This window comes from Pteropus alecto, unplaced genomic scaffold, assembly GCF_000325575.1.
Source record: "Pteropus alecto unplaced genomic scaffold, ASM32557v1 scaffold79, whole genome shotgun sequence".
In the NCBI taxonomy this organism is placed as follows: Eukaryota; Metazoa; Chordata; class Mammalia; order Chiroptera; family Pteropodidae; genus Pteropus; species Pteropus alecto.
The window spans coordinates 4,013,393-4,032,531 of record NW_006494612.1 but is presented as its reverse complement, the minus strand read 5'-3'; the positions used below and the strand labels follow the sequence as shown (position 1 = coordinate 4,032,531).

Here is a 19,139-nt window from a genome sequence, read left to right as displayed (position 1 = left end):
TTAATTTGTTTTCTTCAAAACCTATTCAACGAGAAGAGTTTTGCGAGGGAGTCTCTCACTTAGCAGAGCATCCCGAGTCACCAGTGAAGGAATGCAGCAACTGACCCTTCAAGAAGACTCTCATTTCCAGGAAAGAAAGGAGATTCAATGCCTTCTCTGATCGTGGTTTTTTTCTTGTTGACTTTTGATCTCGATGTTAGTAGATACTTTGCTGACCTCTTTAGAGGCAAAGTAGAAAGGTAGAGAAACATGTCCTAGACTAGGAATAATTCCTGTTTCTAACATCTATAAGGATAAACTAATAATGAAGAAGAAGAAACTTAATTATGATAGTTTAAAATGGGACTCAAACCAAGTTTCATACAGCAAAAATCTTACTGGATAAATTTTGGTGGTTCTTCAATGTTTTTGGATGTCTCTCTCTCTCTTTCTCTCTCTTTTTTTTTTTTTTAATGAATATTTTGGGTATTTGTTGGCATTGTAGAGTATAGACATTAAGTATAGAAATAGAGTGATGTTCTTTGTTTACAAAGAACAAAATGTTTTAACAACATTTTGTTAAATGTTGATACGTTTATCTTTGTCGATCATAATTCTTTGGCTTTAATATATCTTTGATTATATCACGTGTCATTATTTCATGTACCACTAAGAAAAAATGCTCCCTGTGGCATCCACCGACCCCCAGTCCGTGGACAGATACTGGTCTGTGGCCTGTTAAGAAACAGGCCTCACAGCAGGAGGTGAGCGGTAGGTAAGAGAGTGAAGCTTCATCTGTATTTGCAGCCGCTCCCCAGCGCTAGCGTCACTGCCTTAGCTCCACCTCAGATCATCAGGCATTAGATTCTCATAGGAGCCCCGGTCCCTGGTGCCAAAAAAGGTTGGAGCCTACTGTGGGCCTATGGGATTCTGATGGGCTTGCAGTACTGTAGGGTACACCCTAATTTCAGAGATGTTAATGTGTGAAAAATACACATCTTAGAATCAATGAAATATGGTATTTTTCTTAAACTGACAAAAACAGGGAAAATTGATATCCTTAACAACTTGTCCATCTATCTGAACTATTTAACAATGCAGTCAATAAATAAATTCATTCTTTAAAGTTTTATTTACTGGGTATGATATTTCCAAGAACAATCAAGATTATTGATAGAATATTGTTATTCTTCAGGGAATTAACAAAGTGAATTTAAATTTATAAAGGATGTCCAAAATTTCACTCAAATTTTTTAAAGAATTTCCACTATTTAATATTTTCCTCCCTAAGCAAAATAATCTGGTACCTGCAGTACCGCCCAGACCAGGATGTAGGGACTGCTTCTATCAGCTTTTCTCTCTTTTCCTGCAGCTTTTTGAGCAAGAGCCTCTCATTTCCACTGTCAGTTACCACTAATTCTCAGAAGTGATATTAGGTCATAAATTTTATGACCTAATATCACTCCTGAGTTAGAGTCAAAAGTTCTGTCTCATTTGTCACATTTTTGGAACATTCCAGGAAATCTGACCCCTGAGCCCAAGGTACTGCTATGTTCTCTGGGTTGGGGTCGATCAACTACCTTTTGCTGCAAGATTTAGCTAACCGTACTAGAGACGCTTGTTATTAGTATTTTTTTAAATGTTAAGAATATTATAGTACGTGGGTATCTGCTTGGAAGAAAGAATTCATACATGGTGAACGGTTACCCAGAGTCCCACCATTTTTGCCATTGTTAATATTCTAGCACATTTCCTTCTACTTTTTCACTGTGTAAGTTTTTGCATAATTGAGATCATTTTTATGTGCAATTTGTGTGATGACTTTTCATTCAGCTTCACGTCATTAAGAGTATTTTAAAAGGCTTTTAATTAGTTGATTGTTTTATTCTGTAGATAAATCAACTATTCTTCTATTGCTTGTTATTTGGGCTATATCCATTTTATTTTTGCAATTCTAAATCATGTTTAAAAGAACATTTCTGTATGTAAATCTCTGTCCACAATTTAATGGGGGGACATAACCAACTTTAATACAATTGATTTGTACTCTTAAATTTCTTTCGAGGGGAAAAAAGATCATAACAATTTATAACCCAACCAAAGGGGTAGGAATGAATATGAGATAATGGTTGTATTTATCTAATACTATTATTATATCAGTTCAAAGTTGAACTAACTGGGGAACATGAGACACAGAGTCTTGTGTCTTGTTGCAGCACAGTGTTTTGTTGCTGGCGACACTGTCGATTGTGTTTGGAGCTGAGAATCTATCGTCTTCTCCACCTAGCCAGTATCTTCCCCACTTCGCTATAGTCCCATGAAAAATTTGCTATCCTTGAAGTTATACCAGGGGCCCAACGGCACTATAAAAGCTCCTAGTAGTGCCTGGCTCTCTTGTATTTGGTCTTCCCCTCCAATAAAGGGTAGGATGGCCAAAATAACCAAACCAGATCTATGTTTGCCTTGCAAACCAAACAAACACTTCTGTTTTTGTTTTGCTTTGTGTCTGGACTAATTCTTAGCAGCTCTTCTGCCTGTGAGCGCTTGTCACTTCCTTCTGTAAGACTGGCACCAGCAGAAATGCAGTCTCAGAGGATCCCTGGGAGAAAGCGAGGCCGACCCCCACTTCACTCAACACCTGTGAAGATGGCAGTTCATAACCTTTATTCTGCTTCAGCTGGTTCTTTACCAGCAGTGAAGATCCCAAAGAAAAGAGGGCGGAAACCTGGGTACAAGGTACGGCTTCATCATCTTTCTCCAAAGTGGTATTGGGCTGGGGTATGGGTGCTTGGGCAGAACTCCACTGCACAGTGCGATGAAAGGTTGGGAGCTGGGTAGAGACAGAATCAATAAGCTTCTGTCAACGGAGCATGCGGTGGATGAGGCCTCATTGCTACAACATGGCACACAATGCATGCTGTCGCTGTCGTGTGCATTTTTGCAAGTGGAAAAAGCAAATTACACCAGATGGGGAAAGTTGTAAGGCGAGCAGATTTTAGGGTCAGAGCTAAACGCACATTATTCAGCCTCACATCTAAATTAATGTTTCAGACACTGAGCTTTCCCCTAACTGTGCCTGTTAGGGTGGCTCTCGAAACCATTTTCCAGAACTCATTTGTCACTTATTTTAGTAGAAGCAGATGATATCCCTGAGACATTTAAATTAATAATGGGAGCAGACTTGTGTCAAAGGACATTGAAGAGTTTTCCCAAATAGAGCCTTAACAAGGGGAACTCATGGTGAAAACACAGGGTGTTAATTCATAGTTTCCTGCTTTTAAAAGTTGCTGACATCAAGTTTGGCTACTAGGAGGCATATGAGGCAAAATTAAAACCCCGTGACCCTTTTAAGAATCAATGATTTGGAGAGGGTGAGGGCTGGAGAATAACTTCTCTGATACAACTGCAATCACTAAAGCAACCCAGACCCGAGAATTAGCTTCTCCTCTGAGATGTTTTTGAGGATGCTACTGGAGAGAAAAGACTGAGCTTGTTCTTTGTAACCCTTTCAGGCATTAGAAAATGAGCTTTTGAAGTTTTCCTTCATTTACTTTTCTTGAAATAAAAAGCTTGTGTTTCCATCTCGAGATCTGAATAACTCAAACCAAAATGCAAATTGGCAATTAGCTCCTGTATATTTAGGAAAATGTATGGAAATTATTTCAGGTCAGCAGAAAGACACAGTTTCGGGAAGAACTGGTAATGATTCAGGCTTTATCCTTTTGGTTCTCTGCAGTTCTTCCAACTGCTGTGAAATAAAAACGGTAGATGGGGGCGGGACGTGGGGGGAGGTCATTGGTTTTAGTAAATGAAGCTTTTACTCAACTATCTCCTGAGGTAAAGTTTTCTGTCACTGGTTATTTCTCTAGCAAAGAGAGCCTCCTTTTTTTATCATGGACACATTGGCTTCAGGATTGTGTCTCTGAAGCTGGCACAGGGCAGGTCTCCCTCCTCAGCTACCTGCATAGTTGCTGGAGTCTGGGACTTGAATCTGGAAGGCTGGAGCCAGGCAGCCTTTCTGTTTATAGAGCCAGGGAACAAATCCAGGATCTGAAGAAACACACTGAAAACTTTTCTTCTTCTGTTTGGCCTTTCTCCTACTCCCCTGGGAGCTGTGACCCAAGAATGAAAATTACTGACAGACACAGCATTTCTGGGGCCAGGAAAAATGGAAATTCACTTCATGGAATGAACCCGACTTTGCAATTTTCCTGTCTCCTAAAAAGGGCGGTTTTCAGTACTCCTAACACTCAGAGACACCTCAGGGCAGGAAGAAAGCTTTTGGGAGGGTTAGCTGATGATACAGACCCTGCACGAAGAAAGCAGGTCTTGGGGCCATGCCTCACGCGGTTTCCTTTCTGGGAACAGCTGGCCATAGATCTTCCTTGTGTCCACCTTTCATATATTTGGGGAGATGTGTGGGAATTATTTCAGGTGAGCGGCTCCCAGACAACTAAGCCATGGGCTTAGTATTCAAAAGAATTGCTGCAAACCAGGTGCCGGTCTGCATGAAGTTCCAGCCCACTCATGATGACATGAGAAAAATAAGAACCCTTTGAAAGTCTTCATAAAGCTAAAGTGATTCCACTTAAAGGATTATTCTTCATTCTGAAATATTTGCTTTCTACTATTTTGGTGTTAAAGTTTATTTCCTCCTACTATTCAAGTGTATGGGAGATGCCTTTGGATTGTATTTTATTTTATTTTATTTTATTTTATTTTATTTTATTTTAGTGTTGTATATTGTCAGGATTTGCCAAGATAAAGTTGGCAGCCTATTAAGTCTTTCCAGTTTTATTTTGACAATTTCTTAGACACTGAAGCCCCATTTGCCATTAACAAAAGGGTTTTAATTGTAGAGAAGCCAGCAGAGAAACAGTACAGTTTCATTCCATTTACCAAATAGCCACTAGTTTGGCAATTTTAACGATCTGTACACAGTTGAGGAGCCAGAAGCTGTCAAAAAAAAATCCTGAGCAAGCAGAATAAGATATTAGTTGGTCTACCATTAAAGATCTTGTATTTTATTACTAAGAATATGCTTTCAAGAGCTCCCTGAGTCTCTTTACCTTTACTATAGACGCATTTCTTACAAGCTCAATTATAGCTGTTTATTAACAACTTTAGATTTAAAGGGGAAGATATCTGAGGGGAGAAGCCTTCACACACAGCTGGACACCAAGAGGATAATAATAATTATCATTATAATTCTACGATAATATAGTAATAATATAGAACAATAAAATATACAATGTTATCAATATTATAAAATAATAAATAACAATATAATTTTGTCATATCAATAATAACATTGTGGTATATTTACACTAACAATATTATCATAATAAAATGATAAGTTTTTGAGCCTTTGTCAAGCTTGTCCCCAGGAGATTCTTAGAACATCTGGTTGTACTGACTGTATCACAGGTCTACGCTGTTTGAGCTTGTCACTTCTTGCCTGGTGCCATACCAAGCTGTTCTGTTAATCACTGCCCCTGCACAAGTGGGAACTCTCTCCAGTAAGGCACAAGCCTCTCCCTTAAGATCTAAGCACAGCTAACACAGGCTGTGACATTTAACCCCTTCTCTGAGTCTTGAGAATAACATAAGTGAATTACAGGCAGGAAAGGAAGAGTTCAACCAACAGTCAGATGTCAGTGCTCCAGAGTTCATAGGTCATGCCTCCTCCCAGGGCCCATCTGGCCATCTCTTTCTTGGCCTCGGCCAGCAGCATCATTGCTGGGACATGCTCACTGCTGTGAGAACATCTTTTTATGGCCTTACTGTCCCTTCTCACTCTAGTCAAAGGAAGCAAACACCTCTTAACATTGTATTGTCTCTGAAGCGCTGTGCTCTGACTGCCATGAAAAGAGCCTTCTTCATTATCAAACGGAATATTTACATCTCAGTTTGAAGCATCCACTATAGGTTTAGGTCCTTCATTCAAAGACTCTGCAAGGTCAACGGGTAGATTCCATGACTGAAAACACCATCGCGGTCTTTTTAAAGAGATAAAGAGAGAGAGAGTCAGCACCAAGGAAAAATCGTAACTTCCATTCTGTAGAGGCAGATGATTCAATGTCACCACACAGTGGGATTTCCAGTTTCTGTGTCTTTATGATTGGAATTCTGATTTAAGCAGAAAAAAAGTCCTGAGTTTTAAAAATAGCTCCTTGTCTCCAATACGTAATAATAATAGCAATAATAGTCATTCTTGACATTTATTGAGCACTTCTATGTTTAAGGCTCTCGGCCAAAGCACTTTATGTGTATTTTTTTATTTGATTCTCGATAGTTGGATAGTGAGGGGCGTCAGAAAGACTTTAGGAATTAGGTATGAATCAACCACGCCTCTCAGCCTGAGGCCACTTACCGTCAGCCCTCTACACTTTGCAATCTCCTTGTATTATTGTTCAGAATAGGAATTATGCTTCCCAACTCAGAAAAGAATAAATTGTGTTCTGTTTGCTCTATTTAGTAAGTTAAGAAAAGTGTAACATGTTCTAGAAAGATTATCAGCCCTGAAATATTAAAAACAAATAGTTAAAATGTTCTAAAATGTTGGCAATTAAGTTATTCACGATACAAAGTCAGCTGCTGTAACAAAAGCCAAATAACAGTGACTTAAGGATGATAGAAACTAATTTCTCTCTCATGTTAAAGTCTGGAAAGGCCATGTGGGGCTGATGACTCCCTGGAGTTGGGGACCCAGGATCCTTCTATATTATTGCTCCGCTATCTTAACACCAAGTCTCTATCTCATGCTCTAAAATGAATCCTTCAGTTTCCGTGATCCAACGAGACCAGCCAGCAGAATGGGGACAGAGGTAATGGCACCTTTAAGGGCCTAGCTATCAAAGTTACACACACTAGTCATTCTTGCATCTCACTGGCCAGAACTTAGTCATTTGGCCACAGGCAGCCCCAAGAGAGACAGGAAAACATAGGGCTAGGTGACCAGGTGATAACCTAAAATTCAGGGATTGCATTATTAAAGGAAGAAGGAAGCATGGATGTTTAGGAATAGCCGGCAGCCTCTGCTAAGTACTTAATGAACAGTCCTCTCTGTTAACTGGAAAATTTATTTTATACAGAAAGTAATTTTCTAATGAACATGGGTCAACACAAAATTTTGTTTTCTTCCCGGTTTCTTATTGTCATCTCCCTTGCCCTGCCCCGCCCAAAAGGATGTGCTCTTGGCACTGTGTAACAAGGAAGTCACATTCACAAAAATGTCAATTAAGAATATGTCCGAGCTTAAGTAAAAAGGGCTTATTTTGTTTGTTTCAACGCTTGCTTAATGTTTCTTTCTAAAATGTATTTTCTTAGAACTGTTGAAATGATTTCAATGCTTCTTTGATTATCCAGACCTTCTATTGCCTTAGAGTCATATTTATGAACACCGAAAGCAGCCTAATTATAGGCAAGGGAAGAATGGGTATCTAATAACTCTTCCTGTGCCTATTTCCAAGGTCCCTCTCTTGCTGATGGTAGGTATGGAGTGCCACCTGTGGTCCATGGGGGAAAATGATTACACAGGCACAAGGCAGGGACCATTCCCTATGGCCGAACAGTGTGCAACGCTGAGGGCAGGGACTGTCTTTCCTGTGGTCTCCTGTTGTCCTCCTCCCGTACCCCAGGGCTGGAGCAGGGGTCAAGGTTGAGGGTCAGCAGTAGGTCAGGGTTGAGGGTCAGCAGTGGGTCAGCAGTGGGTCAGGGGTAGGCGTATGCTCGTAAAATGTTTCCAGCATTCTGAGTGTGGCTCTGACATGAATGTTAGTTGATATTTTCACTTACATTAAGGAGTAAAACAAACATAAAAGTGAAGATGTATGTTAGAACTTTGCTCTTCTGTCAAAAATGTGAACGAGTGACTTCTCTGCTGAATTGGATAATAGTTTTGAACACAAAAATATTCTGTTTTTTGGTGCTATTTACAGTGTAACAGCTACAGGCAAGACACATGTTTGAGTTTAACCAGTATTTTTTAACATTTTTTAAGTCTGTAAGTCAACAAAGTAATAAATACAGCCCTAATTTGTAGCATTTGCCAATTTTCAAGGTCTAAATATTCCCAACATGGCCAATTTCAAGGCACCAGTGTGACATCGCTGAACACAGAGTTGGGAAAAGATATGCAGCAGCCCACCCTGGCATCTGCAATCCCATAGTCCATACAGATTCGATAGTAACATAATTAGGAAGTGATGAGTTTTGAGTCTCCAATATCTTTGTTTTGAATATACTTTAATTAACACTCCATAAGTATATATATTTAAGTTTTCTATTTTCCTCTGTGTTTAACAAGCACCTTGATGTATTCCTGAAAATCTAACCATCTTTTCTGTGGACCCATATAAGCTAGCTCCAGATCCTTCTGTTCTGTGTTCTGCTGTATAGAGGGTGCCTGTAACCAGGTGTCCCACGTCCCTTGTCTCATCTGCAGGGCAGACTGCTTTGACTCCATGCCCACTGATGCATAGACTTGGCCCTCTCACCGTTCCTGTAAGCAACCCAATCACACCAAGCATTTCTTGAAAAGTGTGGTCTCTACTAAAGGTTATTGAGGTCACAGGACATAGCAGACAGCATTCCATTAAATAATTCTCACAAATAGATCTGGTTTTCTGAATTCCACTTTATCCAGTGATAGCGTTTTTGTTTTTGTTTTTCTTCCTTCTCCCTCTGGATACTCATGAAGTATATCGGCTTCATTGTTTTCCTTCTTGGCTACCCTCTATCAGGAGGAAATTAAACCATTCTTCCGGCCCCACCCCAGGTGGAGCAGCAGCAACCCCTCCTCTGCCCCACCCCCACTTTCACCCCGGTGCACTTCACCAATTTCAGCACCTCTCTGGGCCCAGAGGAGAATCTGAACCCAACACCCCATTTGCACTTCTGAAAGGCACAAGGGAACCAGACCATTCCCCTCCCACATCCACACACATCCCCTCTGTCTTCATTATGATGCAGGCAGGATATTTCTCTAGGGAAGTCTTAGTGCAAAGATTTTTCAACTAGGCTCTCAGATTTGACTGAGGGGCATGTTGCTGAGGCAGGTCTCAAAGCCAAAGGATACCTGCCTTTCCTTCCCGTTTCTCTCTATATTTCCTTCTACAAATGTAGAGAGAAAAAGGCAAGAGTAAACCCAGAAACAGACTGATTCCTAGGAATGGAATTAGGTCATTGGCTACAAACTTCTTATTGTTGGAGCTGATTTGCATTTCCAACAGGCAGGTTTTTAGACTAACATCTGAGGTTGAACATGGTGAGGTATTCTATTTTCCCTGACTGTGCTCCCTTAGGCTTCTCCTCAGAACTGTGAGAGAGTTCTGTAGGAACAAAGACTATGAGCCTAAAGGAAGAATGTGCCCCCAAGGAAACCTATGGGCAGGGACACGTACAAAGCTGTCCTTATCAAACAGGTGTGGGCGGGGGGGGCGGGGAGGGAGCTAGGGAGAACAAGAATTTTTTTTTTTTAATTGGTATATTAAAAAATATACCTAGGGCTGCTGTAACAAAAAAGAACAAATTGGGTGGCTTAAATGATAGAAATTTATTGCTTCATAGTTCTGGCGGCTAGAAATCCAAGATCAAGAAGTTGGCTTGGTTAGTTCCTTCTGAGGCTTGTGAAAAGAGAATCTGTCTGAGGCCTCTCTCCTAGCTTCTGGTGGCCTCAGGTGTTCCTTGGCTTTTAGATGGCATTCTCCTGTGTCTTCACGTTGTCTTGCCTCTCTAAGTGTCTGTCTCTGTGTCCAAATTTCCCTTTTTTATAAGGAGACCAGTGATATTGGATTAGGGCCCACGCTAATGACCTCAGCTTAACTTGATTATCTGTTAAGCTAATTTCCAATTAAGATCACACTGACAGATACTGGGGTTGGGACTTCAACGTCTTTTGCGGGGACACCTTTCAATCCATAGCATCCAGTATAGTAGTCTTTGCCTTTTCACTAGGCATTTAGTCCATCTGTGTTTAAAGATGTTACTGGTAAGTTTGGGTTTAAATCCACATCTTATATTGTGTATTCTATTTGTTCCACTCATTCTATGTTCATTTTACCTGTCTTTCCTGCCTTCTTTTGAATTTTTCAATTTAATTTTTGTCTATTTCTTGAAAGTTAAGCACAGTGTTTCCTACTGTATTACTGATTGCTCTAGAAATTGTAGCATGTTTACTTACTAGAGTTTTTTTCTAAAGTTAACATCACCCTTACTTCTTCCTTGATAACACGAGGACCTTAGGACACTTTAACTACATTTATCTCCCACTTGTTTATTGTTGTTGTCACACATTTTAATTCTGTTTTGCTTTTTTAATCCCTCAAGACATATTTATTTTTTTTATGCAGTCATTTTCATTTAGATTCACCTGCTTGTTTATCATTTTTTATAAATTCTCTTCTTCTTCTTCTTCTTCTTCGTCCTCTTCTCTTTCTCCTTCTTCTTTTGCATATCAGACCTCCCACCTGGGATCACTTTCCATTTCCCTGATGTACGTCTTTTAAAAGCCCCTTTAATATAGGTCCTCTAGTGACAAGTTCCCTTAGCTTTTGTGGTCTGGAAGTTTCTTTATTTTACCTTCTTTTTTGGAAAAAATATTTTTGCTGGGTGTAGAATTCTAGGTTGTCAGTTATTTCCTTCCTCGGAATAACTTTGTAGATATTATTCCATTTGTCTTCTGGGGTCCATCGTTGTAAAGAACTCAGCTACCTATCTAGCTCTTTGAGTGTTCTCTGGAACATTTTGTATTTTTAAGCTAATTTTAAGACTTTGTCTTTGGTGTTCTACAATTTCACTCTGTTGTGTCTACCTGTGGGAAGAAGCAGAGGAGTAAAGAGTCAGCCCTTGCAAGTGGAGTCTCCACCAAAGGGGGCTGGGGAATCTGGGATTGGTTCACCTTGCTTTTCTGTTTACAGATCCAAAATAAGGTCCTGGAGAGTTTCTTGCTCCAGCTGTCTTTCAGGAGAAGACCTTCTCTAAGACATTTGCTAGAGAATCACTGGAAAGAGTTGAGAAGGTATCTGTTTACAAACTGAGATGTGTGACAAGGAGACACTAAAAAAGAAGGGGTCAGTTGATGCAAAATTCAAACATTTTTCTAGAAATATGCAATTGTGGCAGAAACAGAAGTACGAACTAAACAGTGTTTGATCGGTTGACAACAAAAGATTGATAACTGGAGGATGGAGATTGTGGCTGGGAGAGGGTAAAGATGTATAGAGGCTGGCTGTAATTTAGTAGAGGGCAAACCAACAAAACAAAATTTAAAAGTAAGTCTGAGGAGAGCACGAACACATAGAGTAGCACACTAACTTTTGCATCTGGGTTAAAGTTTAGCTTGGCACTCACTAAACCCTGTCCTAGGTCTTGTTACTTTGACTTTTGGAGGCTGCCTTTCCCCATCTGTAAGGTAAGGAAAATAATACCTCCTCACAGGGAGGTGGCAAGAATTAAATGTAAACATTTAGCATAGAGCTAATGCAAAGCGAGAACTCAATAAATGTTTATCATTATTATTGTTATATTTGAAATTAGTATTTTCTTACTTTCTGAATCAACATGAAGCTCCAGGCTTATCTTGTAAACTCCCTGCGCTAGTCCTAGAATCAGCCATTTCACCAAAGAAGGCCTGGTTCCTTTTATTGAAGAATAGTATTAGAAACCCAGATAAGAGCATTCTGTTTTATTTTTGTTCATTTAAAAACAAATCAAAACAAATAAATAGTTTTTGTTTTTAAAAACCAAGCAATGACAAAGATGCATGTCTTGCCTTGGATAGGTTGGGACATACAAGGAGCTTCTCATTCCACACACTGGGAGAGGTGCTGACAGACATCACACCCCACGTCAGAACCAAGGATGGTCTTGGCAGTGGGCTCATATCTGTTTTAGGACCTTCCCAAAGTCATGGGTGACTCTCTTTTCTGAGCTAGGTTATTTTTGATTAGTTATATTAAGCAATGAGATAGAAATTTCAAAATGCTAAGTCAAAGGATATCCCTACTGATGATTTATTCTCTTACTAAAAGGTTATTTTTTAAAAGTCATGTACCACCCACAGATGCATGAGATTTTTCTTTTGTTCAAAAGTCCCAGCCATTCTTTTAGAAGTTGAATGAATACAGATGTTTTTTTCTGGCAACCAGCTGACTTATTTCAATTTGTTAAATTGCTTCACCTGGGCAGAAATGATAGGCAGAGGTAACAGCCAATTATAATTATATTACTTCATTGGAGGTGAGTTCAATGGACATCTCTCTCTCTCTAATAAATGTTAAAATAGTGAGCAAGCATTAGATGTTAGGGTTGTTATGAGGTTTCCATGAACAGTAAACAGTACCTGGCTATCTAAGTCTTAACTGCTATCATCATCATCACTATCATCATCATCACTTCTAGGGAAGGATCACAAGATCTCGGTGTGATTTACTTAAAGACCACGGGGTGGGGAAATGACAACTTGCTTGCTAATCCTGTTTTTTCCTCACCAACATCGTTATCTGCATGTTGGCAGTTGGAGGACTTTAGGCCTGTAAAGCAGGATTTAGCTAAGGCTCTCCCAGAGTCCACTGCTCATCGTCCTCAGGGACTGTCACACCACCCTCTCCATCACAAGCAGTGAAGAGTGGGGTATCAGTCTTAGAGATTGTCACGGGGATCCTTGGAGCACGACCTGGGAGAACAGGCAGGGTGGTCGCAGCCCTCATCACACTTGGCTGATGAGAAAGCATGCCACAGCCATGGTGACTGAGTCATAGCAGGTTTCTCATCCATGTCTTCTACCACTGAGGTTTCTTTTAAATTATTTTTATAATACTTAGAAGTGTATTGTTACCTGATAGGCCCTTTAATTTTTCAAATTCTAAACTCAGAATAAGATGAAATCTCTGCTGTTCATCGTAGCTTCTCGCAGAAGCCTCGGATTGTGCACCCATAGAGCCCTCTGGAGCCAATGTACTCACTTCTGGCTGATTGCATTCCAAATTCACTGCAAGGAATTTAAGTTCATTTCCACACATCCCGTGGTACCCTCAATGCTGCTCAGCAGCCACTCTCTATTCCCCAACTTTTCTTACCCTCCTAGCTCATGAACATAACCTCCTCTGTCCTCACACTCAGCTTCTAGCATCACTGAGAAAGTAGAAGCCAGCGGAAGAGAACTTCTGTAAGCTCCCACCTACCTCCACATCCACACACCCCAGATCCAGACCCCTCTGTTCTGCCTTCCTTCCTATGGCAATAGATGAAAGGTCCATGTTCCCCTCTAAAGCCAAAGCTTGCTCCCCGCAACCCTTTACTAAATCTCATCCCCTCTCACCTACTCAGAGTCCTGATGCCATCAGTTCTCCACGCTCTCCCCTGTATCATCAATTTTTTCCCTCTCTACTGGATTATTTCCATTGGCATTTAAACATATTTCTCCCATGCAAAAAAAAAAAAAAAATCTTTAAATTTATTTAATTGTGATAAAAAAATGCATGGCATAAAATTTACCATCATAACCATTTCTAAATCTACAGTTCAGTAGAGTTAAGTATATTCACATTGTCTTGCATCCAATCTCCAGAACTTTTTCACTTTGCAAAAGTTCTCCATATCAATTAAACAACTCTTCATTCCCCACTCCCTCTAGCCTCTGGGAACCTCCATTCTATTTTCTGTTTCAATGAATTTGACTATTCTTGGTTTCATATAAGTGAAATTATATGATATTTATCTTTTTTGTGACTGGTTTATTTCACTTAGCATAATGTCCTCAAATTCTGTCCATGTTGTAGTATGTGTCAGAATTTTCTTCCTTTTTAAGGCTGAGTACTATTTCCTTGTATATATATACCACAGTTTGTTTACTCATTTTTCTGTCGATGGACTTTTGTAGTTCCTTCCACAATGACTATTGTGAATAATGTTATTAACATGAATATACAAACATCTCTTGGAGATCTTGCTTCCGATTCTTTTAGCTATATACCCAGAAGTAAAATTGCTGGGTAATCCTATTTATAAATTTTTGAGGAACTGCCATACTGCGCCACTTTACATTCCCACCAACAGTGCACAAGTGTTCCAATTTCTCCATATCATCACCAACACTTGTTATTTTTTGTTTTTATTTTTGATAGTAACCATCCTAATGGGTATGAGATGATATCTCATTGTGGGGCAAAATCTTTTGATCCTACTTTCCCCTCTTGTTATAGTTAATTCTCCATGCCCCACCACAAGATTCCTTGAAAGAACTGACTTTACTTCCTGATCCCAATGCCTCTCTTCTCATAATTCCTTGAGTTTATTCCAATCGGTTACTTATCCCACCCACTTCACTACAACCTCTCTTACTAGAAAGTTGCTACATGTAATGGCCACTTCTGGTCTTCCTTGTCTGATCAGAGCATTTGATGTAGTGAATCACTCTCTCCGTCATGAAACACTTTCTCCATTTGGCTCCCATAATGCCACACTCTCCCAGTTGTCTTTCTGCCCCACTAGATGTCTTTCCTAGTTTCTTTTTCTGGTTCCTCCTCAACTCTCCACCTTCTTATGTTGAAGCCTTATAAGGCTCAATGCTTGGATCCTTCTCTTCTCCATCTACACTCAATTTCAATTCTCTGATGATCCCATTCATTATCATGGCCTTAAATATCAACCTTATATTGATGATTCCGAAATTAAATCTCCATTTACATTTTCCACCAGAATTCCTTACTCCAGTATGTGAAATTGTCTACTTAACATCTCTACTTAGACCTGGACATCTTGAACTTGACATGTACAAAACTAACCTCTAGTCTCCCCTATTCCCCTACACTCTCATTCTCCTCCCTCTGCTCCCCAAAAAAGGAATCTTAGTCCACCTGCAGACTTCCTGGCCCAAACCCTTGGAATCATCTTTGACTTCTTTCTCTCTCTCATGCACACCACATCCAGTGTGTCAGTAAGTCCTACTGGTTCCACCTTCAAAATCTATCCAGAACCTGTCCAGAACTTTCTCATCACTTTTACTGCTATTACCCTGATCCGACCTATCATCATCTCTCATCTACTCTAGATTAGTGGTTCTTCCCCCTTTGCCCCTTTCGTCTCTTCTCAACACAACAGTTAGAAGGATTATTAATATGTCTGTTCAGATCCTGTAGTTCCTCTGCTCAAAAAAGCTCAGAGTAAAAGTCAGAGAACTTACAGTGTCCTGCAAAACCTTGCTGACTTTATTACTTCTCCAATCTCGCTCTGGCCTCCTTGCAGTTGTACAAACACTCCAGGAATTATTCCTGCCTCAGGACCTTTGCACTTGATAGTCTCATTCACTGGGATATTCTTCCCATAGTTAACGGCACGACTTGCTCCCTTACCTCCTTCAAATCTTTGTGCAGCATCACCCAAGAATTACCTTAACTACCTTATTTTTAAAATTTTAATCCAAAGTACAACTTCACGATTGTACTTCCCATGACCTTTCCCTCTTTATTTTCACCTTCGGCTCTTATTGTCCTCTAACATGCTATATCATTTACTTATTTATTTTGTTTATTGTCTGTCTCCCCTCTGACAAAGAATGCCAGTTACATGCGAGCAAAAATTTTTGTCTGCTTTGTTCCCTGTTGTATCCCAAGCAGCTATAAGAGTGTGTGGCTTACAATAGGTGCTCAATAGGTATTTGTTGAATCAATAAATGAACGAATGTGAAATGGTTGCATAACTAGCAGTAAGAATACTAGTTCTTTATGACTATTAGTATTATTTTATCCTAAACAAGTTCAGATATGGATGGGTACTACATCTGTAATAACAATAGAATGTACGCCCTTGCTACTCAAAGTGTGGCCCATGGAGCAGCAGCATCGGTACTACCTGGGAGCATGTTAGAAATGCAGAATCTCAGGCCCCACCCCAGGTCTCCTGAATCAGAATCTGTGTTTTAATGAGACCCCCCAGGTGATTGATTGCACCTTAAAGTTGAAAAGCACTAGTGTTGAGCAGTCGTCCTCAATCTTAATTGTATTGGAATTATCTGAGTATCTTTAAAAACTCCATAAGCCTGTGTCCCATTCCCAGAGGTTGACTTAATTGGTCTGGAGTGGGGTCCAGGCCCAGGTCAGTGGCAAAAATGTGAAGTGGCTGACTTATTTATTATTTTGGGTTGGAGAGTTAAGATTAAAACTTGTCTGTCAAACCTCAGTTTAAGAGAATGACTTGTTGGTGTTGACATCATAAACCATTCATCTCCTCCTTAATAGCAAAAAGCAAATTTCAGCTCCTCATTTGTGGTTTCAAGTGAGACCTTGAAGGTGGCTGCTTCTCGCCAGTGGAGCATGCACTCAAGTCCACACTCAGGCTACCTTCGATAGTCTCGACTGCAAGAAATAGACACTGAGCAGTATGTCAGCCCTTTAGAGAAATAGCCCTTACTTTTTCTTTCCAACACGATCAGTGATCTTTGTGAGCAGAAGGTGAGGAGAACTTCGGGTTCAGTCTCTGGGTGGCTGTCGGGGGAAGCCTTGTCCACAAGATTCTAGGAAGCACAGGTTAAGAACTATCTCCTATCCTGCATCCTGTGCTCAGGATCTATTCAGATCTCTATGTGCTCCCATACCCATTGACTGACACAGTCATTTTCTGGGTGGCTCTACTATAAGGGTAGAGCTGATCTCTGAATGTGACCCCAAACATGAATCTTGAACGTGGACTTGAATTTGAAGTTCAGCACCAAAGCTGCACGGTAGAAAGGTGTGGATGCATGACCCAGTAGCAATGGCTAACTGCCATCTAGAAAAGATTCTGAGAGAGTGTGGAGATAATTTTCAGATTTTCATTGACCAAATGGGCTCTCTCTTGCAGCTCAAGTCTCGGGTTCTTATGACTCCTTTAGCCCTCTCACCTCCTCGGAGTACCCCAGAGCCTGACCTCAGCTCCATCCCTCAGGATGCAGCCACCATACCCAGCTTGGCAGCCCCGCAGGCTCTCACAGGTAGGTCAGGCAAATGAACTCCAAGACTGTGATGGGCTGCCCATCATCATCTAACGGTCACTTTGTGTACTAGAAAGCTGCTACTGAGTACCTCAAATGAGGGATTTAGTTATCGTATTAGCTGGACAGTAGCTAGGATGACCAGATTCTTTGAGCACACGAGTTTAAGTGTGCTCACAGCTTGGATTATTTGAAACTTGGTTTTCAGCGCATCTTGGGTTCAGCTGCTTGCCTTGGGGTAGGACTAGAAAGAGTGGTTGGTGGCCCAGTTTTTCTCTTTAGAGCCAGGTTTACTTTGCATCAATAGTGAGCCTGCTTGCCTTGAGGAGTTTCTATCCTTGTGTTTGTACTTCCAGATCTCCTAAGGTTCCTAATCTCCCTTAGTCCCACCTGGCACCCTCTAATCCAGTCGGGGTCGTGCACAGCCCAGTGCCTTATGGGGCACCCACAAACCAACAGTTCCTTTGTAAGAGTAGCAACAATCAGATGCTCTCTCTCTCTCGCTCTCTCTCTCTCTCTCTCTCTCTCTCTCTCTCACACACACACACACACACACACACACACACATACACACAAACACAGTCCCCCTTCATCACAACCCCACTCCCCACTCCCATCCCACTTAAATCCCTTATTTCTCCTCCCATTGCTCTTAGGTAAAGACCAAACTTGTTAAAATGGCCAACAAGTCCTCAGTCCCCAGGACCCGTCACAGGATCTTAGGATAGTCTCTTCCCTCCATCTAGAATGATCTTCCTTCTAGTTCTCCCTTTATTTCTCCCTTTATTTCAGCTCAAGCATACCTGCCTACTTTATGGGCTTCCTGCCAGGGCCCCCAAGATTGGCTGTCTGAGCACCTCACAGTGTTTCTCACAGCCACAGTCCCATATCAGTTCCTGTGACTCTCTGAGTAGGTCTGCCTCCCATACTGGGCCCTAAGCTCTGTGAAGCCAGGGACCTCATTAGTTTGGTTCACCATTTTCTCTGTAAGGCCTAGCACAGTGTCTGGCATAAAGGTCTCTTATTGATTATATTTCCTTAATTATCTGGGATGAGTAGAGGAGAAGACAGCCTCATAGAATGAAAAGAGCACAGGCCTTGATATCAGAAAGACTTGAATCCAAATCCCTGTTGCATCAGTAATTACAGACTTTATGAGTATCCATCTAACCACTTGAAGCCTCAGTTTCTTCATTAGTAAAGAAGGAATAATACCTATTCCCAGGCTTGTCCTAAGGATTAAATAAGATAAAATATCTTAAGCGACTGAAATATAATAGGTGGTCAATAGAAACTAATTTTCTTCACCTTTGTTCTTACTGTTTAATCCTTCCAAATCCTATAAGTGTCCTCTAAAAGTCCCTCTTCAACAATCCTTTGCATTACTGGCCTCCTAGGCAAGGTGCTCATGCTCTGGGGTGGGGGGGCGGGAAACATAAGAGCAGTGTCATTAACGTGTAGTATATGTCACCTACTATTAATATTTGTTTGCATCTCATTCTTTAAAAAATTCTATTTCTTGGTTATGTTTTAACACGTACACAATACATTAATACAGATAAGAATATGTATAACCTCTTTATAAATAAACACTTTTTGGAAGATGTGCTCAAAATTTTTTTACTAGTGTTAGATATTACTTTAAAAGTGTGGAAACCATTGTTTGGGCTCATCTAAAGGAATGGCTGAATTTAGAGGCTGAAACACAGTTTTTGGAGTAATCAACATTATCTTGATTTTTTTTTTTATTCATCAAAGGTTAATTTAAAAAAGTGGTAAACATTATGTGGAGCTTGACTGTTCCCTTGGAGGAGGAGGGAAGATTTTGTATGTGTACATGCCCAGCATGGAAATGCTCTATAAATGCAGTCCACATAGGTCTCCATAACTGTCTACAATTCAGATTTGAGTACATCAAAGGGGGCCCACTGTCCATCTGTCCCCAACCAGGAGGCCACTTGAGAGCAAGCCTTGGCAGTTGGGGTGATTGGCTCCGTTGCCCCTTTTACTTATTAAGTGGGAAGAAGCAGTCCCACTTTTGCCATTTCCATGTTTTCCAAGGCCTAGGCCAAGGGTACATGGCTGACGCATCCCTGAGCACATGGGAGCAGCCCCCTGGCCCAATGTGCACAGATGCTGAGGGCTTTGTGGGTCTCTGTTTCCACAGTTTGCCTCTACATCAACAAGCAAG

General features: G+C 40.6%; 1 protein-coding gene across 1 annotated transcript in view; it reads left to right on the top strand.

The window, feature by feature from the left end:
* The first annotated feature begins 2,519 nt into the window (after positions 1–2,519).
* The window catches only part of SCML4 (Scm polycomb group protein like 4), a 46,777-nt gene continuing 30,157 nt past the window's right edge, over positions 2,520–19,139 (top strand). The window contains 4 exon segments of the mRNA XM_025042371.1: positions 2,520–2,715; positions 16,819–16,948; positions 19,116–19,136; position 19,139. The exon segment at position 19,139 is cut by the window's right edge and continues 167 nt beyond it. Of these exon segments, the coding sequence (XP_024898139.1) occupies positions 2,560–2,715; positions 16,819–16,948; positions 19,116–19,136; position 19,139 (308 nt within the window). The 5' untranslated portion in view covers positions 2,520–2,559.